The sequence below is a fragment of the Vicugna pacos genome, chromosome X (genome assembly GCF_048564905.1).
Source record: "Vicugna pacos chromosome X, VicPac4, whole genome shotgun sequence".
Taxonomy (NCBI): Eukaryota; Metazoa; Chordata; class Mammalia; order Artiodactyla; family Camelidae; genus Vicugna; species Vicugna pacos.
Window position 1 is genome coordinate 92,913,890 of NC_133023.1, and position 27,456 is coordinate 92,941,345.

At 43.9% G+C, this 27,456-nt stretch overlaps 1 protein-coding gene across 1 annotated transcript in view; it reads right to left on the bottom strand.

The window, feature by feature from the left end:
• HS6ST2 (heparan sulfate 6-O-sulfotransferase 2) overlaps window positions 1-21,310 on the bottom strand; it is a 273,042-nt gene extending 251,732 nt beyond the window's left edge. The window contains exons 1-2 of the mRNA XM_006215966.3: window positions 20,627-21,310; window positions 19,248-19,766 (exon numbers count right to left, since the gene is read on the bottom strand). Of these exons, the coding sequence (XP_006216028.1) occupies window positions 19,248-19,766; window positions 20,627-21,054 (947 nt within the window). The 5' untranslated portion in view covers window positions 21,055-21,310. The remainder of the gene's footprint in view (window positions 1-19,247; window positions 19,767-20,626) is intronic.
• Window positions 21,311-27,456: the final 6,146 nt, after the last annotated feature.

The window sequence follows — 27,456 nt, forward strand, 5'->3', positions numbered from 1 at the left end:
GGCATATAGTAGTACTTTGGTACATACTAAATGAATTAGTTAATGGGAAAGGGTCGAAATTAGTCAAAATAGGTCACGTTACAGACTTAGAGCAAGCTATCAATAATATGAATGGGTGAAACATTCCAAGCAAAAGGCATAAACTGTCTGATGGATTTTTCTTAAAGATTCAACTATAGATGTCCACAGGAAATACACATTACATTCATAGATAGAAGTAATCTGAGCAAACAGAAAAGATATATCATGAAAACAAGAACCATAAGAAATACGGAATGCCTATACTAATATCAGAGAAAACAGACTTTAATAAATGTTACTAGAGATAAAAAGGTAACTTTTATAATGGCAAAAGAAATAATGCATTAGGAAAATACAACAATCAGAAATATACATGCAGCTAATAACACAGCCCAAAAACACGTGAAGCAGAAACTGACAGAATTAAAAGGAGAAATAGAAAATTCAATAATAACAGTTGGAGACTTCAATATCCCAATAGTGGATAGAAAAACTAGGAAAAGATCAACAGGGAAATAGGAGTCTTAAACAGTGCAATAAATCAACAAGACTTAGCAGACATCTAGAGAACACTCCACCACCAATAGCAGAATACAGTCTTCTCAAATGCACATAGAATATTCTCTAGAACAGACCATATGTTAGGCTATAAAATACTTCTTAATATATTTAAAGGGAGTGAATCATACAACATATGTTCTCTGACCACAATGAAATATAATTATAACTAATTTAAAGAGGGAAATTTGGGAAATGCATAAATATGTGGAAATTCAACAGTGAACTCTTAAATAACCAATAGTTCAAAGAAGAAAGCATAAGGGAAACTGGCAGATCTCTGAGATAAATTTAAATGAAACAAAACACACCAAAACTTATGGGATGCAGCTAAAGCAGTGCTTAGAGGAAATTTTATAGTTGTAAATGCTTATTTTTTTTAAATGAAAGCTCTCAGTTCAATAACCTAACTTTCTACTGCACAACACTTGAAAGTAAAGAACACACTAAACCTAAAGCAAACAGAAGAAAAGAAATATTATAGATCACAGTGCGAATTGAGGAGAAAGTCAATGAAACCAAAAGTTGGTTCTTCAAAAAGATTAACAAAAATTGACAAACCTTAACTAACCTAGACTGACCAAGAAAATAAAAGACTCAATTACTAAAACCAAGAATGAAAGAGAGGACACTAATGCCATTCTTTAAAAATAAAATAGTTTAAAAGGGAATACTATGAACAACTGAGTGCCAGCAAACTAGATAATTTAGACAAAATGGACAAATGCCTAGAAAGACACAAACTATTGAAATTAACTCAAAAAGAAAAAGAAATGTCTGAATCAAACTATTAAGAACTACAGTCATCGAATAAATAATTTCAAAACTTACCACAAAGAAAATCCAAGGCCCAAAGGGTTTCTCTGGTGAATTCTACCAAAATATTCATACCAAGTTTCACAAACTATTTCAAAACACAGAAGAGGCAAGAACACTTCTCAATTCATCCTATGAGGCCAGTACTACTCTGATAATAAAACCAGCTAAAGACATCACAAGAAAAGAAAACTACAGACCAATATTCCTAATGAATATAGATGCATAAATCCTCAAGAAAACAGTAACAAACCCAATCCAGCAACATATAAAAAGGATCGTGCCCCATGACAAAATCGGATTTCTCCCTAGCATACAAGGTTGGGTTAATGTCCAAGGGTTAATGTAAAATACCGTATCAAAAGAATAAAGGGAGGAACACATGATTATCTCAATAGACAGAGAAAAATCATTTGTCAAAATCTAATATCCATTCGTTGATTAAAAAATATATAATGAACACTTGCCAAACTAGGAATGAAAGAGAACTTCCTCAATTGCATAGAAGGCATCTAGGAAAAATCCCGGAGATAACATCATACTTAGTGATGAAAGACTGAATGCTTTCCCCCTAAGATCAGAAACAAGGTAAGGAAATCCATTCTAGCTGCTTCAATTGCATAGCACTGGAGATTCTAGCCAGGGAATTTAGGCAAAAATAAATGAATAATAGGTAGACAGATGGATAGATAGAAAGACAGACAAAATACATCCACATCGAAGAGGAAAAAGTAAAGGTGTTTATTTACAGATGATATATAATCTTTTTTAATTGAAGTATAGTTGATTTACAATATTGTGTAAGTTTCACATGTACAGAAAAAATGATCCAGTGACTTTTTTTCAGATTATTTTCCATTATAGGTTATTACAAGATATTGAATATTATTTCCCATGTGATACAGTAAACCCTCATTGCTTATCTATTTTATGTATAGTAGTTTGTGTCTGTTAATCCCATATTCCTAATTTATCCCTCCCCTATTCGTTTCCCCTTTGGTAACCATAAGTTTGTTTTCTATGTTGGTGAGGCTCTTTCTGTTTTGTATATAGATTTATTTGTATTTTTTTTTAGATTCCACATATAAGTGATATCATATGATATCTGTCTTTCTCTGCCTGACTTACTTCATTTAGTATGATATTCTCTAGGTCCATCCATGTTGCTGCAAATGGCATTATTTCATTTTTTGTTATGGCTGAGCAATATTCCATTTACATATATATATATACACACACCACATCTTCTTAAACCAATTGTCTGTTGAGGGACACTTGGTTTGTTTCCATGTCTTGGCTATTGCAAATAGTGCTATGAACACTGGGGTGCATATATCTTTTCAAATGAGAGTTTTCATCTTTTCTAGATATATGCCCAGGAGTGGAATTGCTGAATCATATGATACCTCTATTTTAAGTTTTTTTAAAGAACCTCCATACTGTTTTCCAAAACGGCTGCACCAATTTACATTCCCACCAACAGCATAGGAGGGTTCCATTTTCTCTGCACCCTCTACAGCATTTGTTATTTGTAGGCTTTTTGATGATGGCCATTCTGACCTGTGTGAGGTGGTACCTCATTGTACTTTTGAGTTGCATTTCTTTAATAATCAGCGATGTTGAACATCTTTTCATGTGCTTATTGGTTATCTATGTCTTCTTCGGAGACATGTCTATTTAGGTCTTCTGCCCATTTCCTGATCTAAGAAAATATTGCTACAATTTATGTCTGAGAAAGTTCTATGTTCTCTTCTAGGAGTTTTATGGCTGTCATGTCTTATATTTAGGTCTTTGAACCATTTTGGGTTTATTTTTGTGTGTGGTGTGAGGGAGTCTTCTGATTAAAGTGATTTACATGTGGCTGTCCAGCTTTCCCAATACCACTTGCTGAAGAAACTGTCTTTTCTCCGTGGTATACGCTTCCCTCCTTTGTCATAGATTAATTAACCATAAGTGTGGGGGTTTATTTCTGGGCTCTCTATTCTGTTGCATTGATCCATATGTCTATTTTTATGCCAATACCATGCTGTTTTGACAACTGTAGCTCTGTAGTATTGTCTGAAGTCTTGGAGGGCTATTCCTCCAGCTTTGTTCTTTTTCCTCAGGATTGCTTTGGCAATTCTGGGTCTTTTGTGATTCCATATAAATTTTAGGATTATTTGTTCTAGTTCTGTGAGCGATGTCATGGGTAATTTGATAGGGCTCACATTAAATGTGCAGATTGCTTTGTGTAGTATGGCCATTTTAACAATATTAAGTCTTCCAATCCAAAAGCATGGAATATCTTTCTATTTCTTTCAATAATCTTCAATTTCCTTTATCAATGTTTTATAGTTCTCAGCATATAGATCTTTCACTTCGTTTGTTAAGTTTATTTCTAGGTATTTTATTTTTTGACACAACTTTAAACAGGCTTTTTTTTTACTTCCTCTTTCTGATAGTTAATTTTTAGTGTAAAGAATGCAACAGATTTCTGTATATTAATCTTGTGTCCTGCTACTTTGCTGAATTCATTTATTAGTTCTAACAGTTTTTGTGTGGAGTCTTTAGTGTTCTCTATATAGAGTATCATGCAGATGGCATAATCTTGTATAAAAAATCTTAACAAATACACTAAAAAACTATTAGAAATTTTTAAAATAAGTTCAGCAAAGTTGCAGCATAGAAGATCAATATTTAAAAAATCAACTGTCTTTCTATACAGTAGCAATGAACAAGCCAAAAATGAAATTAAGAAAACAATTACATGTACAACATCATCAGAAAGAGTAAAATACTTACGAATAAATTTTTTAAATAGTGTAAAACTTATAATCTAAAAACTGCAAAACATTGAGTGAAATTAAAGAAAATCCAAACAAATGGAAAGACAGTCCATATTCATGGATTTAAAAACTTAAATGCTAATGTTCCCCCAAACAGATCTATAGATTCAACACAATTTCTAACAAAATTCCAGTTGGCTTCTTTGCAGATAAGCTAACTTTAAAATTCATACTGAAATTCAAAGTACCCAGAGTAGCCAAAAAATTCTAGAGAGAGAAGAAAAAATCTGAAGGCTTCACACTTCCTGTTTTTAAAACTAACTACAAAGCAACAGTAGTCAGAGACTATTTGGTGTTTCATTAAGATAGCTATATGGATTAAAAAATAGAATTAAGAATCTAGAAATAAATGCATACATTTACGGTCAACTGATTTTCAACAAAGGTACCAAAGCAATTCAATAAAGAAAAAAAATCTTTTCAACAAATGATTCCGGGACAACTGATATCCACACAGGAAAGAGTGAAGTTGGACCCCTTTCTTACAATATATACAAAAAATAACTCAAAATAGATCATGGACTTTAAAGTAAGAGATAAAACTATAAAACTCTTAGAAGATAGAGGAGTAAATCTTTGAGATCTTGGGTTAGGCAAAGCATTCATAAGAGATAAAAGAAAAAACAGTTAAATTGGATTTTATGAAAACTTAAAACTTTTGTGCCTCAATGAACATCATGAAGAAAGTGAATGAGAGAAAAGTATTTGCAAAGCATAAATGCAATAAGGGACTTGTACCCAGAATATATATAGAACACAATACTAAAAAAGAAAATAAATAACGCAATTAAAAATGGCAAAAGATCTGAATCAAAGACATTCAAATGGGCAGTAAGGACAAGAGATGATGCTCAACACCATTACTCTCCCGCAATAAAAAAGAATGAACTATTGTTACAAGCAACAGCTTGGATGAATCTCGAATGAATTATGCTGAATCATAGGAGACACCCCAAACTACCTCTCACTCCTAATCCAGCAGAACCACGGTGCCCCAGAATTCCAAACTGAAAGCCACCAGTGACCCCAAGACCTAAGGTGCTCAATATTAAAGCTGCCGGTTTGCACAAGGCCATTGCCTCCCTCAAGGGCCCTGAAGCAGATGTGGATACACTGTCCCCAAAGCTATACCTAGGAGGGCAAGGTCAGAGTCACTCAGAGGCAATCTGCCATTTAATTGTGGCAAGAGTTTACCTTTTTTCCCAGTGGTATTTCTCTTTCTCAGACCCAACTTTAGCTTCTGACATTATAATCAAAACTCCCACTATTTCTTGACTATTTCTACCCACTTGAAGTTCTGGGAGAATATTTGTTTTCTTCATGCAGGTTTCTTGTGCTAGGCTAAATTCAGAGACCACCAAGGTATGCAACCAAAAGCCAAATGATACAGCTGCGCAGTCTTCGGGCTTTCTGGCACTCAGGTACCTCCACCTTAGCAGGCTCACTGCATACGAGAGCTCCTTTCCATTAACCAGAAAAAGCTCCATCCCGGAGCCAGACCCCAGCAAACAAGAAGAGCAGGATGTTTGTGGTCCCTGGCTTGTTTGCCATCGGCATGGAAATCTGACCTCCGTGACATTCACTAGAGAAGATATTCCCAGCCAAAGGTCACAACCTGAGACTCCACACCCAGTCTCTTGATACTAGTACCATAACCTTCCTACAATGAATATCGGTGACATCACTATGGTTTAAAAGCAAAACAAACATGACAGTCAATGGAGAGCATCACAATCTTGCTCCTTCCAATCCAACCACATTTTTTCAAAGGGGAGAGACTGTCATCAATGTAACTGCTAACTTCCATGCATACAAATCCTGTATGTAAGCCTCCAACGTAGCATTCTGCTAAACTCTGGAAAATGATGAGCCACTTTCCTACAACAGGATTAGGCAAGGTGTCTGCAACACAGGACTCCCTCATTGAGGGCTGAGCTGAGCTCATTTGGCTATACTTAGCAGTCTAGCCAAGCCACATACACACCTTCAGCTCCCCCCAAATCAAAAGTATACCCCCTCCTGGACAGAAGAAACTGCTGAAAACCAAAAAGTGTGAGTTTAGTCTCATCCTAATGGATCTTGTGACATCTAGGCCTCTAAGCCCCTCAATAATAATTTTTTCAAGGCCATCTGGAATAAATAGAAGTCTCACTCAAAGCTGCATGTATGCAAATTGTGGCACTTTAAATGGATTCCGTCCTTAAGTGCACAAACCTAAAAGCACACAAGCAATTGGATTAGAAAAGCAAGAGTTTCTTTTTTAACTCTCTAATTGGCATTAAGTCACCAAACATTGTCAAACACATATCACTTGCTTAATTATTTTGTGTGCGCATGTGTACATCTCTATAACTTCATAAACATAGAAATGAGAGTAAGATGCAGATTTAATGTACACCCATATGGCGATAAATACAAAAGCTGCCAGAAGATTGTAAAATGCTATACTAATGCTAAAGTGTTATCTTTTTTTCTCTTGCTTTGCTTCCAAGTCACAAGGAACAAATTGAGAATACCGTAGATGCTAAGCAAGAATCCTTATCTAAAAGGAGAAATAGACACAGACCATTTTGTCCAATAATGCAAAATATTTTTAAATACCTTTCTTCAGCTCCCTATTCTCATCTTAGTCTAATTATCTTTCTTAATCCTGTAGTGTGTTTATGCATAAAATCATTTCTACGTGTTCATTAGAATTTTTATTGAAGTAATTTTTCATAAGCAGCCTACTACGCATCATTCACCCCAGTATGCCTCCCTTCAGCACTGCTTTAATGAGTTCTAGTTGGCCTATGACACTGGTAGAACATACTATACCACTTTCAGCAAAACCAATCACAAAAATGATAAATATGTTTGCCTCTAGTGTATATGACAAATAGGCTTAAACAGTTTTTCAATCTTCTACATAGCAAAGTCTCAGTCATGACGCATCTGCTGAGGTGGCCATCATCCCGAGGTCAAACTCTCCTCTGTACTGGGAGTCATTTTACCATCCTTCCATGCCTTCGACCTCATTTCTTTGCTGACCCCACCATGTCTGCCAGACTGGTAAATCCATGCTAATCTGCACACTCTCTTTAATGGCTCTTTTCTAAAGTTGCCTCTTCCAAAGGAGAGAGAATAGTTCCCTTTACGGGAATTTGCTCCCCTCACTTGGTTATTTCCGGAATAAAATACATTTTTATTATCTTCATGATGAGCTCCTTGGATAAGGGCAGGCTTCAGGATTCATTTTCTCTGGGACCCCGCACTTGAATTTGAGAGAAAGTATCTTTATTTTACTGGCTCCTCATAATCCAAGATTCTATGAGCTGCCCTGGCTGAATTCATTCACACGACCTCCAAAGGCTGTGTCTACACAGACCAAGTGCAGAAAAAAGATAATAAAATAAAATAAATCGTCATTTATAGAAACAGGCCATGGTCAGAGCAGTGCAAATAACATTGCTAATGAGGCAATTGCCAAAATTCCAGGAGGAATAAGATGCTTTGGTTTCTTACAAATCTTGTGAAGTGTATGAGCCATATTTTGAGTTCACATGGGGCATAAATTAAAATACAGTCAAGGTCTTTGGTCCTCACTTTCTCTACCTGAAAAAAACAAACAAAAAAAAAAACCTGACTCTTTTCCTCTACCATAATTACTTCTATTTTTATTCCCCCTAAAACATAATTCTTTCATGTAAAACATTGTTGAAAGCATTTGCAGTATCTTGTATATCTAAATCCTTGTTTCAGAGAGAAGAGCTGCATAATACACTTTTAAAGAGTGAGTTTTATTAAACTTTTTAAAAGGTGCTTTTAAAAAATCAGCTAACAGGTTGGATTCTGGTATCTCCAGACAGTCACTTCAGGTCTCCATTCCACTTAACCTGCACAGGCATAGAGCCAAAAAGGAGGGTAAAGGCTTTTACTATGGAAGACAGTACGGAAGTCCTTAAAAAACTAAAAATAGTTACCATGTGATCCAGCAATACCATTCTTGGGCATATATCCAGAGAAAACTCTAATTTGAAAAGATGCATGCACCCCAGTGTTCACAACAGCACTATTTATAGTAGCCAAGACATGGAAGCAACTTAAACGCCCATTGACAGATGAGTGGATAAAGAAAATATAGTATATTTATACAATGGAATACTACTCGGCCATAAAAAAGAATGAAATAATGTCATTTGCAGCAACATGGATGGGCCTGGAGATTATCATACTAAGTGAAGTAAGTCAGACAGAGAAGGACAAATATCATATGTTACCACTTATGTGTGGAACCTAAAAAAATGATACAAATGAACTTATTTACAAAACAGAAACAAACTCACAGATAAAGAAAACAAATTTATGGTTATCAAAGGGGAAAGTAGGGGGAGAGATAAATTACAAGTTTAGGACTAGCAGCTACACACTATATATAAAATAGATAAACAACAAGGTCCTACTGTATAGCACATGGAATTATATCCAATATCTTGCAATGAACTGTAATGAAAAACAATATATATCAACATATATATGTATAACTAAATCACTATGCTGAACACCAGGAACTAACACATTGTAAATCAGCTATACTTCAATTTAAAAAACAAAAAATAAAATAGAGGGTAAAGGCTTTTGGAGATTTGTCTGAGAATTTAGTGGACATTAAAACATGTCAGACAGGCCAGGTGGCCCAGTTGGTTTTAAATGCCAACTCCAATACTGATTGGTTGTGTAAATTTGGGCAGATTATTTACCTCATCCAATTCTCTGTTTTCTCATCTTTAAATGGGTTTTTCAAACATCTATCTCAGAGGGTTGTTTCACGGATTAAATGAGAAAAATATACGTCATGCCCTGGGCATAGGGCCTGGCTCAGTAGGTACGTCAAAACACTAATACGTCTTCACAGAAAGTCCGGCCAAGCTACACGGGTCAAACCATCACTTTACAGCACTTCTTTTTGTCTAAGTCTTGGAGTTGTTCACTTTTTCTTTGGTTGTGTCCCAATAAAACTTCATCTACAAAAATAGAGACAAGATATGACCTGTGGTTTGCAAACTCCAGTACAGATAACATGTGTAATGTAGAGGTTACAAATACTGTGTATGTATGTGTGTGCATATATATAGCTTAGATATGATCTTTCTGAAGTTTGATTTGGTATATTTTTGTGGGCTTGTTGGATATCTGTATGTTTGTGGGAAAGGGCCTTATGAATGTTCACCCAAATGAACCTTGGAGAAATGTATCTGAGTATTTTATATGTCATGGAGATTTTTATTTTCACAAAAGACAAGTTCTCCCATTACTGCTACATAATTTGCCAAATGCAAAGATTTTTATAGTCCTTTAAAGTTGCAAAGGTTCCCCACATGGGTAATGACAACAAAATGTAAGTAATAATTACAGCCATAATTTTTAAACACATATTACATGCTAGGTGTTGAATCTTTGATGTACATTATGTAGATGCTAACATGGAGTTCTTCACTCTTGCATGTGAATTAAGAAGCTTGATGTGGTCAGAATACCTCCAAATATATCAACCTACTAAGCTTCTTCTCATGAATTCAGATATGGCTTGATCCTTCCTGATTGGTCATATCCAATGACTAAGCACTGCACAGTCAGACAGAATGGTCTGTAAGATATTTATTCACTGAAGTTTTTCTAGTCCAACTTTATGGCTTAGTATATGGTCTATTTTCAAAAATGCTCCATATGTGCTTGAGAAGAATATGTATTCTAATTGGATGTGCATCTCTTACACTGAGCTTGTTAACCATGTCATTCAAATCCTCTGTATCCTTACTGATTTTTTACACATTTCATCTATCAATTTCTGAAAGAGGTTAGTAGATTTTACAATTTCTCCTTATTGCTCTGTCAGTTTTTGCTTCATATTTCAAAACTACTGTATTAAAGGCATACAGGTTTAGTATTGTTATGTGAAGAACTGAACATTTTATCAATGATCCTGTTTGTCCCCCCAAAAGGTTTTGCCTTAGTCAGTTTAGCTACATCGCTTCCTGGTTAGTGTTTACACAGTATATCTATTCCAATTCTACCTGGGTCCTAATGTTTTAGTTTTGTCTCTTAAATACAACAGCATATAGCTGGATTTTGTATTTTCATCCATTGTGATAATCTATGTCTTTCAACTGGTGAGTTTAAGTCAACTTCTATTTACTGTAACAATTGAGGAGTTGGCTGCCAAGATCAAAGAGCCTTTTAAAAGTACCTTCATGTTTCCTGGCTGTAACCTGGCCACTCTAGTCAATTTCTGAACACTCTTTAATTGCATTCACTCTCTTGTAGGAAGTTAGCAAAAAGTTCAGTGATCTCCATGAGTGAATCTGAGCTGATACTATACTGAAGGTTTGTCTTTATTAGTACAGTTATGGGAAATAAGTCAATTACTGCAAGGAACAGTGCACACAAGCCTAATTCATTTGATGTAAATCAATGTATTGTACATTTCAACTGCTCTGTATTCCTTCAGTAAAGCGAATGGAAGTGATTCACTAGAACTAAACTCTTCACAAGAAACAAACCAATTCTCTTAGGCTCACTAGGGCATCTCTACTAGTAAAATTCAAAAAGCAATCAAACTGAATAAGAAGTCCTTTTTGCAGACATTTACATCGGGAAAGAACACGATTCTTGACAATTCAGAGTAAATGAAGTGCAAATTATTCTCTTATAATATGTCCCAGAACTGAAGCTTAAATTGTGACTAAAAAAGAACCCACAGTCTAATTAGAAAAAATATATTTATTGGTAATTCCCATGAGCTCATATTTGATACATTTATATCATAGGATAACAAGTTCAAAACTATTGCTAAGTTATAAATATGGAATTTATGCCGAATTTGCATGTATTGAATTTTATTTTGAATTTGCATGTGTGCCTATATTTGAATATTTATAATATTCCAGAAAAAGCACAGTGGAATGTGCAAGACAGATTTATTTAGTTTAATGCTCTGAAATGTGTCAAAGTCTTCCACACTGTTCTTAGAGGCAAAATGGCAGAAATAAGAAATGGGATGTACTAAAACCAATTGAATAATCTGCAAAGTCCAATACCTAGAAACTAGAAAAGCTCTTTTGCCAATAAATATTTGACTAAAGTTGAGACAAATATTTCTCTAAGCCTACAGTGGCACTGTATTAGAAGACATAGACCATTGATTGGAGTCTTCATTATGCTTTGATGGAAGAGGGAACATTTCCACCTATATCCTTTGTTTCTAACTCGGTGACTAAATATCTCATCTTATTTGTCACAGAATGTTGGTATTAGCTTTCCAACTGTGAACCACATTCTTTACACTGTCAAAATAACTTGTGCCTAGAATGTAGTTCCAGCAGAGTTTCAACAGTAAGATTCTGAACCTCATTGTACTTAGTGGCCCCTCAGGTATCCAGAGCAGCTAAGGAGTGAAGTGTTCTACTCCACTGAATTTACAGTTAACCGGCGGCGATGCTCTTGTGAAGTCAAACTGCTCTAGGAGGATGATGCTCCAGCAGAACGGACTCTCCTTCTCTCCTAGATGAGGGCAACACATGTACAAACTGATCTAAGCTCTCAGTGATGGATGCTTAGAACTACAGCCCTTGTTCAAACCCCAAACTTCACTCTTTTAACCAGACCATTAGCTCTGACATCATGAACATTCAAAATCCAGGCTATCTTGGGTGGCTCTGGCCAAGCAGAGTAAGCCTTGTATTTCCAACTGTGTACCGTTACTAATTTCCTGTTCCATTTAATTTTTAAACAGAGAACAAGCAATAGCAATTCACTCAAATATCTCTATAGTGTTCTGGTATAAGAGCTCCATGGATTCCTTGGAATATGATAACAGCCAATCATCAGCAAAATCAACAGCCGATGCCTGACTTGCCACCTCTGCCTTTCAGACTGAGAGTTTACTTAGCTGAGGCTGCTTTCCTCATTAGGGACTCCCAGAATATCGAGAGGCTAATGAAATAACCAGCCATCGTCTTTAGGAACCAAAAAGCAGATGGGTGTAATTTATCACAGGCATAATAAAGCATCATTTTAAAAACCATTAATATTTACTTTTATTATAAAAGTAGTGCATACTCACAGAGGAAATTAAAATCCTTTAGAGAAACAGAGGAAGAAAAGAAATCACTAATTGATCTATTGATATCTTGATGTTTTTCTTCCATTCTTTGTCTTTTATGCTTAGATTTGAGAAGGATTAAAAGATGAATTGCCCGTCTCGGTCTCATAATCATAGTCATACCGTCATACTGGGTCCAGTGGGTTCATCACTGTCTATCTCTTTTTCTCTTAGCATTAAATCACTACCAATTTTCCAAACTCTAAAAAGGACATTTAAATGGTTTTGAAATAATCGTTCCAGTGGATGTACTGAGATTTCTTGAACCATTCTCCTATATGTGGAGATAACTTTTACAGATAACTCCAGGTAGCTCCTAGGATACCATGCTCACATCACCCTATACTTGTCCCCCATGGCACTTCTCACTATTGTAAGTAATTATTTGTTTTATGTCTGTCTTTCCCATTCCATGAAGGCAGGGACCACATCTACCTGGTTCTTCACTGTGCCTCCAGCACATAGCACAGTGATAGGAGATATTCCGTAAATATTTACGAATAAGTGAATAAATAAATGAGTAAGTGAAAAATACATATAAAGGATTGTTTTTCAGTAAAATCCCAGAAAAGAAATCATGGGTCAAAGAAATAAATCTTTTCAATGTTCTCTGTTTAAATTATCTATTTTATTTCCAAAAGAATCATTCGATTTTACATTTCCACCAACAATGTATGAGAATGATGGGGTTTACCCATCAGTACTGACTGCTACCTTTTATTGCTGGATGGTGGTGGTGATGTATACTGAGCTGTTGTTGTTGTGGTGGTGGTTAATCTGGGTTAATTTGAGAAGCAAAAAGGTTTTCCTACATATAATTATTTAAATTTGCATTTCTTTAGTACCAATGAGACTACACAGCTTTTCCACGTCTGTAAACTAGCTCTGCCGTCCCCATGTTGCAAATTGTCTGGCCATATCCTTTGTTTTTCTGATCAATTCGTAGGAGTTCTTTATACAGGAAGGATGTCAGCCTTTTGTCTGTTTTATTTGTTGTGCATATTTTCATCAGTTTGTCATATGCCTTTTCATTTTGGATATTTTTGGACAGCTGAACATTTCTCATTTTTATGTAACCATAACTGTTGATCCTTTCCTCTATTCAAACAGTCTTTTCCTTGGCTCAGAGTCCCATGTGTGAATGGCAGCTATCATTTAAATAACAATGCCAACTGTGAATTCAGATTAACTGGGTTCACAGACTCCCACATACACAACTAAGCGCTCACCTGCTCTGAGACCCAGTTCTCACTGCCTTACAAGCCTTGCCCACTAGAAGTGCAGGCAATTTAAACCAGTCACAACTCTTAGTACGCTCCCAGCCCAAACTACATCCGCTTCTCAACCTCTCCATTTTGTCAAGGGTACCACCTTGATCACAGACTGGAAATCACGGAGGTACCTTTAACTGGACTCCAGCCTTCATTTACTTTTACGTTTTTACATTCCTGCCGGGAAAGAGCTTCTCATCCTCACTGGGGTTCAACTTCCTCACTGCCGTTCCAGGACCTCTACAGTGAGGGTCCCTAACCTTTCCCCAAGCAGGAACCTTCTCGAGTCTGGACAGTCCTGGCTAGGTGAGGGGACTTGGTCTCAGGATGCCATGCCCACCCACAATGTCTCCTTTCTTCTAAATACAAGCCACCTACTCTCAGAAGCCTCTCTGAACAGATCTCTCTTTTTTCTGGTCTGTTCCTCATACTTCACAAAGGAAAGGGCCTTAGAAAGCATCTTGTGAACCTCCCATTTTACAAGGGGAATGGACTTGCCCCAAATCACAAGTTCCTCCCCACCCCAACCTGAGAATAGTCCACAGTTGTGCGCTTTACCATCTAATCTGAATGGACCTGAGGCTGAAGATGGTGACCTTGGCTTTCTTGGCTTTGTCTGGGCTCTAATCTCCCCGAGCTGCTAGCAGAAGTCATAATACTTACTCCACAAGGTTTGCTGATTAGACTTAAACTGTTACATAAACAGATGGACTTTTCTTTCTTTCTAAAATATACACTGGTAAAGGTATGACATTTTAAAGACATTATTGATATTCAAGCCATTTTCAAACAAAATCCATCTTCTTTATTAAATATCTAAAATGCCAAATTATCCTGTTCTACTGGAAGCTCTATGAGAGCAAAGATGACGTGTCTTCCCTGGAATATAATGTGCAGTTTCACAAAATTTTGTATAATGAATGACAGATGGAAGAGATGACTATTCTTTAATGTCATTTCATGCTACTTAAGTTGACGATAGATATCTATAAAAGACAAGCTGGAACATTCTTATTGCCACATAACAGCACTAATCTAAAACTACTATTAAGAAAATCTAATTCTGAATACCTTTTTGTACTACCTTGAGAACTTTGAGCTTCCTTGGGACTCCAGCAACGTGTTTTCCACTGTGCAAAGATACTAACTAGTACCTCTGGGGTTCTACAAATGTTATTATGGTGAGTTTCTCCCCTTCTCCTGCGAAATATGTGGGAGGGTATAATGGCTCTCAGTATCCTCTTAGTATCCTTGGCTAAGTGAAGCTACCCCTGTGAGAGCCCAGCGGCCTACGGCCTGAGGGACCAGAAGGACAGCATTGCTGCCTGTACTGGTCCATTCACTCGCTGCCTCCTTGCCCTGAACCACAGGCCTGTCATCCTGCTTCACGGCACGATCCCGAGGGGAAGGAGTGGGAGCATGCGCACGTGAGGCATGAGCAGGCACGTGCACTGTGGAGTTCTTACTAAGACATGGTTCTTTCAAAATAGAGCCACCTTTTTAAAAAGAAAAGGAAGTAAAAGGAAGCCTTTATTGCAAGTATTAAAAATGACAAAAGCAAAAAAGAGAAAGAAAGCTATTCTCCATATAAATGCCTTTTAGTCCTTTCCTGTCAGGATAACCTAGAGGATTTTAGATGACAATTAATTACACTTCCATGTGACTGCCTGGAAATGGAGAGATGCTAAAAGTCTGGGATGCAGCATGAATATGATGATGAGATTCTGTGACTTGAAGAGTCACAGAACCTAATCTGCCCCTGCCCCCAGCCCCCTCCCGGTACCTGGGGAAGAAGAATGAGGCTCGTGCCAGTTTCTTTGCACTGGATTCTGAATTCCTCCCACCCTCCCACCAATGTTGCACTGAGAGTTGGCTACAAACAGAGGGAATTTGGCCCGAGAGAAGCCTGCAGAATTTGGGAGTTTTAAGTACTGGTCAGCAACAATGTTTTGCTACATTTTCAAAAAGGGTCTTAGAAATTCTAGAATGAGCAGGACCCTTCTCTGACCCCAAACAACATATGGGCAGCCAGATGTATGACATGCAATTTCTAGGGGTTTTTTTTAAAGAAATACTACTCTTAATAAACAACTTGTGCCTTTTGCCAGCCCAGCACTCTCTCTTTGTCCTCTCCAGGCAACGTGATGGCAGCCGTTTCCGCTCAGCAGTTATATATCACCCAAGCACTTCACCCTCCGCTGAGGCAGGGAAGCATCTCAAATGTAGCCCTGGGAGCAGGATTCGGGTCTTGGCTGGCAGCCACGATGGCCTCTCGTGCCCCCACCTAATGTGGATGGATGGCTGTGAGTCAGAAGGTGGCCCCTGTCGCCACTGAGGGCTCCTAGTGACGCTCATTCACTAGGCCCCTAGCATCCTCCCTGCCTGCTCAGCTCTGCAGCGATTTCCCACACGGCAATGAGAGGCCCCTCTGCCATCCGGCCAAGAGACCTTCTCCTGTCAGCATGAAGCCTCAGGGAGGGAGAAATCTCCTTCTCTCCCAGGGGGTGTGGCCATCCTAGTCCAATCACTCATCCCAATTCACATGTGTAAAATGACTGGAAATGGCGATGATGTCGGTGATAACAACACTACTTAACATTCAGAGTGTTCACTTTGTGGTAAATGACTCATATGAAACACCTCGCTGTGTTTTCACAAAAACCCTTGTTCATCAAGTCGCAACTGAGCAAGGACTGTGGAATCAGCCAGGACTGGGGGAAGAGTTCTGCTGCGCCACTCAAGAGCTCTGTGACCTTGAGAAAGTCCTTCAACCCCTTTAGGCCTCACTCTCATCTGATAAATGGGGAGACTGCGGGCCGCTCTGCCCTCTTCCTACAGAGAGTGCAAGTTCACAGAGAAATACCAGAGATAAGGGATGTGACAGCCCCTAGGAAACTGGAAGGCACTCTCCACACGTACAAGGCTTGGGCAGGCTTTGGTCCAATGTCACACAGCTGGTTCATGGCTGGCCAGGAACTACAGCCCAGGTGTCGGAACTCCCAGGCCAAACAAACAGAGCTGCTGTTCCCCTCAGCCCAGCGGAGCCCGGAGCCCAGCAGCTGGCATGGAAGGCTGCTCTCCACGGGAACTCCCCACGGCTGGCTTCCCCATCTCCTGAGACTAGCTCTTCGCCCGCATGCATCACCACCGGCGCAGCTGCCTCTGGCTCTGAAAGTTCAATAAACTCACCCCCACACTCACGTACACACCCACACACTCGCTCTCTCACCGTCACACATGTATCCATAGCTTTGATCGTACAGATGATCAGAATTCCCAGAACTGGTCCTGTAAGCAGGGATTTGTCAATATCCTGGGAAATTCTGGAACCCTCAAGCTAGCACTATCCTTCAAGATGAAGCTTTCCGGAGGTGGGCAGGAATTAATGAAATATAAAAGGTGCCTCTGGGGTAGCCATGTGTTTCTCTAGCAAATTTTATTTCTTTTTTGTGAATACTGTAAGATCCAGTCACTCTGACTCTTTAAAAAGTGGTTCTTCTTTGATTAGACTAGATGGCACTGTGGTATCACCCTTTTGATGACCAAGAAAATCTTGTTTCATTTCAAATAAGTTTGCTTTAGCTAGGGACAGTCCCAGAGGCTGACCCCTCTCCTTGAGGGGTCCTGGTTATCTCATGGCAAATTTCCGAAAGATTCCACCAGAGGACAGTGGCCACCAAATACATAATCCAGGCCACATTAATAATGGGTGTCTACAGACCATGTTACACCCTGCCCTATACATCCAAGAAGATTTTAAAAGGCACACGTGCCCTGTGGAACTCCAGACAAGGCTAGGATCCCTTAGTGGCCAAGACCTCATTTTTACTCCTCTGCCACAGTCACAGCTGTGGAATTCTACTTTTACCCTCAGGAGCTTTTTATATCACCACCCCTCCCTACACCTACAGGCTCCACCGGCAAGAGGGATTATTTTCAATATTGCCAACTTGTTTGGGAACTTCTTAAATACCAGCATCTTGTGGTGACAATGCCTTACACAATTCTCACAATGCATTGAGGCAGCAACCTTCCTAGGGCCAAGGTTCTCTTAAGATGGGGGTAAAGCAAACAAATGGTTAAAGCTGGAAGGGAAATGAAAGTTCAACAGATTCCAGAATTCAAAAAGAAACTGTAAACTGAGGGATGGAAAAGTGAGTAGGGAATGAGGTTTCCGCTAAATCTCAGTGGTGACCAGAAAGTCAGAGGGCCCTGTTCGCCTGCAGCTGGACAGAAGAAACTGCACTGGCTGTTGCATTCCAAGAGGCACCAACAAGACGTCGCCATGTTCCAGGGCACAGAGAACCCCTCACCATGAGGGGTTGGGAAGGCAGAGGAAGAAGTTGGGAGCCTGTCCAGTAGGCAGACGCTGTTGCAACAGTAGCAGCCTCGAGGACCCCTGTGGTCACCTCCACGGGAAGGCAGAGAGCACGGCCATGTCAACCAGACTCACTCTGTCCATTCCCTGGACTCCCTGCCGCAGCCCAGATTTGTTTTAGGGAGAGTGGCAAAATGGGAGCCCTGACTGGGGCAACTGCATCCCAAAGAGCCCTTCCTACCCCTCCTCTTTTATGGTGCTCCATGACCTCCATCAGCCCGGCGCTGCAGTTGGATGGGGGGAAATGCCCTAGCTTCAAAAGCAACTGGCTATAAAGGCTCTTCATAAAACAGCTCTTTCCGCATCAGCTCTGGGTTCCCAGCAAGTGGGCTGGCGGTGCCTTGTTCCGGGGCCAGAGTTTGTAAATCTGGAGCGGCTTCTCAAGACAGAAACCCACTGGGATTCCGGGGCAGCGCCTTTCGGCCCGAGGGGTGCCCCCTCGCGCTCGCAAAGCGCCGCGGATGCCCTGGGAGCAAACTGGAGTGAGGGGTGCAAGCTGGTATCGAGAGTTCTCTCTGGGTGTCCACGAACAGCCGCAGAGAGATACTCATTCTCCCAGGGAGAGCAGGGCCAGTGGAGAGAAAGGAGGAAAAAGGCGACAAAAGTCAGGAAGGGAGAGAAAGAAACCAAAAGGTGAAAGAGAAAGAAGCAAAGTGAGAGGAAAACGGAGGCAGAGCGAACGGCCAGGAGCTGACAAGATCGCGAGCACGAGAAAGAGAGAAAGGCAAACAGAGGAAGCGAGAGGAAGGAGGAAAGGTGGAGAATGCGGGAGCGGGAAAGAAGAGAGAGCGATGGAGGCTTGGGAACCGGAGTGCGGAGAAAAGGAGAGGGCTGGAGGGGCTCGGGGACGCTACACGCCGAGCGCGGTTCTTTCCGGCGCTCCAGTGTGGAGCCTGCGTGCGGTACCTTGTCCCGGCGGCGGCCGGGGGGCGCTCGTTCCGGGCCTCCCGGCCGCTTCCCCCGCGCGCACTCCCAGCCGCCAAGCAGGCCAACCTGCAGGCAGGCAGACAGTCGAGCCGTCCCGGGTCGGAGCCCACAGCTTCCTGCGGCCGCCACAGCACGGGGAGCGCGCGCGCCAGGGCGCCCGGCGCCTGCCCAGCCGGGGCGCCACTGTAGGGGCGCCGAGGTGTCCCCCCGGTTGCCGGTAGCGGCCGCCGCGCCTCCTGGCCCTCCGCCCGGCCCGGCCCGCGTCCGCTCCCTTGCTCCCGGGCCCTGCTCCGCCGCGGGTGCGCACTTACCTGGACGGTCTCAGCCTGGCGTCGCGCTTGCCGTCCACCACCGCGGGCACGCAGCTGGTGAGCTCGGTCCAGTCGGCGTGCAGTCCGCAGCTCCAGCCTGTGGAGAACCTGGAGAAGAGCCAGGTCTCCCGCTTACCCGGCCGGTGGCAAGTGCATTTCTTCTGACCCACGCGGCATTCGCACGGTTGCTCCAGCTGGATGTTGCGCACCAGGTGGCGGCCAAAAGTGGTGCCTCCGGTCTTCTGGATGTGCAGGAACACGATCAGGTCATCGCCCTTGATGTCGAAGTCTACCTTGCGCAGGAGGTCGCCGCGGCTGAAATTGTAACGGGGCACGAACCTGGCGGAGCTCTCATCCTCCGAGCGGTACGGGTCCGGCATCGGGGAGCTGAACGCCTGCAGGCGGAGGAGCTGGCATTCTGTGCCGGGGCACACGTATTGGAGGACGATCACGGCAAAGAGGAAGAGCATCACCAAAGCCAGCAGCAGCTTGTTGGATTTCTCATCCATGTTCCCGACGCTGGGGGAAACCCAAGCTCCTTACGTCAATCCCGCAGCTCAGCCCGCGCTCGCCGTGCGCCCGCACCGCCCCCTCGCCCTGGCGCCGCCGTTGCGCCCCTTTCCCCCTCCCCTCGGCACCGAGTACTCCACCGCGGCGGCGGCGGCGCCCTTCTCCGCTTCCTTCCTTCCCGGCAGGCTCAGCGCTGTGGCTTCTGCCGCACACACACCCCCCCTCCCCCCGACTCCTTCCCGCTGGCCGCCTGCCCTCTCCCCGCGCTGGAGCTCTCCGGAGCCGCTTCGCGGGGTTTCGTACCCGTGGGACCCCGCCTGTCCTGGCTGCCCCACTCCCCAGCTTACGCCCCGGGTCTGAGCCCCCGCGCGTCTCGTTCCCCTCTCGGTGGCTCCGTGGCTCCCATTCCCATCCTGCTTCGCCCACCGGACTGTCCCCGGCGTGTCTGCCCCCAGTCCCCTCGGCGCGCACGCAGCCGCCTCCTCGCCTGCCCGACTCTCGGGCTCCCTCCCCGTGCGCCCCGAAGCCCTCCTCTTGCCGGCACCCGGTTGCCCACCTTGGGGGCCGCCTCGACAGAGCTCGGAGCCGGGCGTTCGGAGTTCCCCTGAGGGAAGAAGTCTGCTGGCAGCGCGGCTCGCCAGCGGCGACGCTGCGCTCCCGGTGCTCCCGGAACCGCGCGGGGGGAGCCGCAGCGCGGCCAAACGCTGCGCGCCTCCGGGGCCCCCCACCCCCCCCCCCGCCGAGCCCGCCTGCCACGGGCCAGCTGGAACTTTGCACCTTTCCCTCCCCGCGCGGCTGCCTTCCCTCCCCGCACGGGTCCCGCGCGCCCCGGCTTGGGAGCGCGAGTCCCGCTTTCGCCTAAAACGTACCTGGCTAGGGGGCCGAAAATCTTGGAGAAGATAGCGCCGAGCACGTGCTTCAGCGAGTGGCCCAGGGCGGCCAGGCCCCGGGTGAGCAGGGCCCGGCAGAGGGAGCCCAGGTCCCAGCGTCTCCTGAGGTCGTGCATCCGCCTGCGGCGGCCTCGGGGCAGCAGCGCGAAGAGAGGGGCGCGCGCGGCTCCCGCCAGAGAGGAAGAAGCCTTTAGGGGCTCGTCCAGGAGCGGCTGGGAGTTGAATCCGCGAGACACACCCCTAGGAGGGCCCGCGCGGACTGAGGCGGCGACTGATCCGGGCCGGCTTGCTGCCAATTCGGCCTCTACTCTGGAATGCCGGCGGGGACAGGTGGTGCGGGCGGGCGCTCCTCGCTCCGGTTGCAACGGCGGCCCGAGCGCCCGGGCTGCACACGCAGGCAGTGCCATTCCCCCCTTCAGGCAACTCAGGGTACTAAGGATCAGGAGCGAGCTTGAATTTATGTAATAATGCCTCACGCCTAAGAGCTCAAACCACTTCACAAGCAGAGGACCTGAGTTGTCTCCCGTGTTGGGGGAACGGAGGTCACTCCAGTGAGCGCATCACTCCACTTTGGCTTGTAATTTCAACCTCCCCTAAAATAGCAAAGGCGCAAATTGGACCTTTTCCCTCTCTCCTTGCCAATTTCCATTCTCCAACGGAAGCGGGGGCATTTTCTGAAAAGGTAAGTCAGCATGAAGGAAAAGCATGACCAAAAAACGTTACAGAATGGGCGTATGAGCTTCTTTAGAACAGAGAATGGCCCTCACTCCTCTCTTGCTCAATCCCCGGTACCTACAGGAAGACTTCACTCAAATAAGGTTTATTAAAGGAAAGGTACATGACTAAATACTACATCAGATTGGGGCCATCTAACCCAAGGTGATGTGATAGATCAGGAAACTGGGGCCCAGAGAGGGGAAGGGATGTGCCCAAGGTCACACAGCAGAGCCTCGGGGCTTGAACCCAGGAAGCCATCCATTTCCTAACAGGCCTCTCCTAATAAATAGGTGCAGGCCATCCTCAAGCTCCATTGCCCGAAAGATTCTTTCCAGCTGCAGGGCCAGGAATTAGCAAAGAAAGAAGGAATGTCCCTTTAGGACAGGGTCCTCAGGACTCAGGACTCAGACTGTTCCCATCCGATTGATTGGGTGGAGCTCGCTGTATATTGGCAGCTGGTATTTCCGTGAATGAGTGCCCACTCTGTCCAGTCCCATCGCTGCGTAAGGGGCAGGGGGTGGCAGCAGTGTTTCCGAACAGCAACGTTGGGGGCTTGGGGGCCAGTGAGCTGAGTCCTGGGGTGGGATTAAGTCCCTCCCAGTGTCTCCCTCAGAACATTTCGTCCCTCGCTGAGCTCTGCTCCATCCCTCTTCTGTCCTCTCTGTGCATTGAAACAGCAGTTTCGTTTTATGTAAAGTGGGATGAATTCCTCCTTTTTTACCGTCTGGATCACTGTGAGGATGGCCTTTGGACAACTCCAAATGTGAGGCTGTGTTTACCTGCTGCTCTAAGCTCTGATGTGCCGGCTGAGTCTTGGGCCAATTAAGGCAGGGACCCTTCTCCGGTGATTTCACAGCTGTGCTCCCTGCCCTTATCTCCCTCCAGACTTCCCCAGTCCTAGTTGAACTTCCATGTGCCCTCGAACCTACCAGAGACAGTAAGAGACCCTTTGTCTGGCTGCAGGCATGAGGGGTTCTTGAGAACCCTGAATTTCAGGCATTTTACCTGTCGCGAGGCTCCTGGGGAGGGAGACTCTGACTGATGAACTTGTACTAAGGAGCCAGATGCAGCAACTTACGAGGTATAGACCTCCTAGCATTCCCAAGAGCTCCCCTCTTGGACATGTCTGTGAGTCAGGGATGTGGGAAGCCAGGGGGGTGGCTCAGGAGCTCAGCTGGTCAGCAGTCCCTCCCTTCACTTGGGCCATCCAGTTAACGTCCAGTAGGTGGCTCTCATGGTGCCATCTGAGGACACTCCTCCCCACCGCCATTACACCATCATAATGACCTTCAGTGGGTCCCTGGGAAAATACTTCTGTAACGGTGGGTCACACATTCATGCCCCCAGCAACCAACTCTGGAGTTCCTACTCTAAGAGAGATTAGTGGGATTGGAATATGGAAATTGCCTTGCAGGGGGATGGGACAGTGGTAACCAGAACAGGGAAAAATCAGGACTTACTCATTTAGGTCAGGAAGAGAAACACAGGCACACACTCACAGTCTGGCTCTCAAAGAGAGGGGCAGTCACATGGGTGGTTTTGCTCTGCGACAGGAAGGAACAAGATGGAGCTGTAAAGTTCAGTTTCTGAGATCGAATAGGTCACTACCAATCTAGTGTGAGTACGTACACCAGCTCACTGGAGGATATTTGCATTTATAAGCCTTTCCTCCCCCCTTCTTATGCTGTAAGAAAAACAAAGAAATGAATCTCTCATGGTGTATTTCATACATCAGGATTCCTAAAAGTGGAAAAACTGTCTTTGGTGGGGAGCAGGGGAGCCCACAAGTCTCAGGGGATTCTTCCTTGGGTGGAGAGGCTCCCTGCTAAGAAGAGGGAACTCTTCCTGCATGTGTCCCAAGAGCCACGTAGTCCTGAGGCCAGTCCTGGGGCTTGGCAGGACATGCCAAGACCTCTTGCAGTTCTGGGGTGGGCCCCTCTTCCAGGAACTGTTTCCTCTCAGGAACCGAATCACAAAGATCCAGAGGCTCTAGAAATCAGACCTATTTTGGAGATTGGGGTTGGGGACAAAAGAGGAAGTGAACCGGCTGAATTGTCAGGTCTGTGGCTTTGCGTCTCCGGATCTCCTAGGGTAACCTGAGTTGCTGCATGTGTATATATTTGGGATGCAGCATTTGGAAGGTGAGGAGGACTCTGCAGTCTGATCAGGGCTTCTGGTTGTCTCCACAGTGTGCTGTGCTTTTCATTATTTTTCCAGAACCTTGTCCTGCCACGGTTCTCACAAAAGGTTGACGATTCTGGGAGCATTCGGGTCAGCCTGGCTTGCATACTAAGCAGAAGTTTGCATCTGGTTGCTGGAGTCTGGGAAAACAGCAGGAGATGGCTGAGAGAGCGCCGGCCTGGGAGTCCAGAGACCTGGGTTCTTGTCTTGACAGCCACTAATGAGACCCTGTATGACTGTGAGGAAGATGCCTGTTGGTCTTGGGCTCAGCATCCCTCTTTGTAAGAAGGGAAAGTCGACGTTGTGATTCAAAGGACGTTTCCCTACTCTAACGTTGTAAGCCACGCGCTATCTTGTCTTTCTCAAGGGCCAACATGCTGCCAGACCCTCAGCACCTGGCTGCAGGGGAGAGCCTGGTCCTCCCTGCTTTCTCTGACACTCCCATGGTTAGGACCCACCAGGCCATCAGCAGCTGGACTTGTTCTGAGCCTATGTGACAGGGGTAACAGCGGGGTCCCTGTTCAAATTGGAACAGAGACAGTGAAAACTTAATATCAAAGAACGTGCTGGCACTCTTTATTCAGGGCGGAAAACCCTAAGAAAAGATGTTTTCCCCCTATCCTGAGCATTTGCCGCACTGCTCTTTCCAGCTGTCACTAATTTAAAAAATAAAAACAAAAAGCTCATACTCTCAATGATAGATGATTTTTGTCACAAAGATTGAAGGCATGCAAACTATTGTGTCACTCTGTGGCTGTTCTGATGCATCTCCCCAAACTGAATGAGCAGCAGTGCTTAATGAAAGCGCTGCTCTGAGATTCGAGCTTTAATATCCTAAACAGGCTGGGTGTGTTACATACTCTCAGCTGTTGTCTCTTCCCCGCCTCACACAAAGCACTGAATTTTATTTGTTTAGCCTTTAAAAATGGGGCTGAAGGAATTAAAAGAGGAGGAAGATGCAGGGGTGATGTGTGTGCTGAACAAGGGCATGCTCTGGAGGCAAGACCAGCAGAAGAACGTGGTTCGTGGTTGACTCTGAACATGCAGCGCGTGACTGCCCTTCTCCTGCTGGGGGATGCCTACCATTTCCCCGTCAGTGATGCCCCCACTTCTCACAGGCCGGACTCTGCTCCTGTGACCGTCACTTCACCTTTTTGGGCCTCAGTCTCCACTCTTGTAAAATAGCCCGACCAGGTACCTTCAAAAAGCTGGCTTAGGGGTAAAGAAGAATTCAATCTCAAATGAGCTTTTTTTTAATTGAAAAAAAAAAGAGCACAGGTTTGGAGAGCACATTGCCCTGGGATTTAATCAAGACTCTGAACCCTCTTGGAGCCTCAGTTTTCTCATCCATAAAAATGGGGCTGTAAAAAATCTCACTAGGCTATTATACGAATTAGCTAAAATAATCTATGGGGAGCACTCAGTCTGGTTCCTGGAAAAGCAGACTTTGAGTAAATCTTCATTTCTCTTCCCTTTCGACTCTGAATATCTTTGGTTTGAGCTCTTTGTTGTGTTTCCCACAATATTGACATCGGCGTATTTAGTGACAGGTGGCTGGCTTTGGCCCCATCCCGTTTCTTTACCTGCTGTATTATTTCACCCTCCCGCTCCACCTCCCTGGAGGAGGAATGCCCCTGCGTCCATTTAATCATACAGAAGCCTGCGTCATGTCCCCGTGACCCCTCGCAGGAGCCATCGACAGAAGAGGAGGAATGACCCCACAGTGAGACACCCAGCAACATGTGTAACACAGTGGTGGAGGAGAGGCTTGGGGAACTGAGATGGAGCAGAGATGAGAGTTATAACTCAGTGGAGAACTTACAGGGCCAGCCCCATTCGAAACTATTGACAGTAATTTTCAACTCCATTCACGTCAGAAGTTAATTATCTGGTCAAACCACAGCAGTCAGACTGAAAACCAGTTCTGTGTTCATCCTGTATGAGCCAGAGCTGGGCCAGCAACACCAGTTCATGGTGGCAGAGTAGAAAGAGGGCCAAGCGGGATGCCAAGAAAACAATGTCTGAGTCTCAGTTCTGTCTCGAGCTCACTGTGTGACCCTGGGCTAGTCTCTTGACATCTCTGAGATGTAGTTGCTCACTTTGGTAAACCGAGGCACCACATTAGATGACCCTGAAGGCCCATCCCAGCAGGAGTTTTCTGTGATCTAAGCTCTGCCAGCTACAGAGAAGAGCTGGGGAGGGACACCACTCTCTCCAGCCTTCGTGTGGGCAAAAATACACTACTAGGGGGAGGGTACAGCTCAAGTGGTAGAGTGCAGGGTTAGCATGCACAAAGTCCTGGGTTCAATCCCCAGTACCTCTGCTGAAAATAAACAAGCAAACAAACCTAATTACCCCCACCAAAAAGAAAAAAAAAGAAAGAGAAAAATGCACTACCAGAGATAACTCTCCCGCTAGTAGCTGAGTCAGAAGAGCAAAAGACGGACTTAAATAAAGAGCAAACTTTCTTAGATCACGTGGGTAAGAGAGAAACTTGGCAATAAGCCTTCTGAGCTTCTACTGACTTGGAAGGTAAGGTCAAAACAGAAGGGCTGGGGAAAAGTGTTGAGAACTGACCTCCAGCTGACACAAAAGCCCTAGGTAGGTTTTAATAATGATAATAACAAAAACAAGAATGGCCTCGCCTGGCCCACTTCCTCCCACTGGTTTTCCTACTCTGGGGTCTTTGCGAGAGGAGCACGCCCATTGTAGATCTCCTGACTGGTTTCCCTGGGAGTCCTAGTTTTGAATAATAAAATACAAAAGCTGAAAATTATATCTCAGAGCAACGCAAAGGATTCAGAGGAAGCCAGCCTCGAGGACAAGGTTGCTCCCAGGAAAAGGATTTCTTTGTCACTTAAATGGGCTTGAAGGGGAATGTTTTATAAGAACAACCCAGGAAAAGAGAAAATTAGTTTAGAGAAATCAGACATGTCACAGACTAAATGAAAGTTAATTTTTAATAAGAGAGAGCCACTCTAGGTTTACCTGGGCTTGAGAGCAAAACCCAGAAAATATAGGTACATATTTTCAAAATCCACCTTTCACCAAATGGCATGAGAATACAGAAAGCTACATTAGAGCAAAAAGGGGAAATGAACTTGGTAAAAGACACATTGAACATCAATCTTCACTGAAGAGAGTTGCCTCGGTGGGTACCATCTTATGAAAGATTTAGCCAAAGCAGAAGACAATATTAAAATCCCCAAAGAGAAGAGACAGAATGCAGTTGGTAGGACTGAATGGTTAGAATTGTAACTGGGGGTGGTTGAAGGGAGGGCGATGTGTCATCAAGGATACCAGCTCCAGGGCTCTGCACAATGGTCAGGGATAGCTGGCCACGGTGATGTCTCCTGTCGATTGACTCCAGAATGCTTAGCATCCTCTGCCAGTAATAGCGCCTGTACTTAACTCCTATATTATGTCAAGCCCTTCGCTGAACACATGACAACCTCAGCAACCCAATGAGGCAATTACTTCTGTTGTACTTATTTTACAGGTGAGGAAACTGGGGTTCAGAGCTCCAGCTACAAGGCTAGGAAGTGCTGGAGCTGGGGCTTGAACCCAAATCTGTCAAACTTCACAGCCTGTAGCAACTCTGATGCCCCAGTGAGCCTCAGCCAGCTCCAGGGTGTCTGGGCATGAACTGAAGAGTGTGAGACAGCCTATCCCCAAATGGAACATCAAGAGACTTAGACAGTCCTTATCCTAGCCAGGAGAGCTGGGCAGAGAGAGATCATGGAGGGTGTGTGTGTGTGTGTGTGTGTGTGTGTGTACATGCTCTGAGGGTACTAAAGGAGGTAGAGGGTAGGGGCCAGAACTTTTAGAAAAGAGAGAAGCAGAGATGGAGACACTGCTAACTGGATAACTCAGCACTTCCACAACCTTGTTAAATAAAAATATTTTATTTA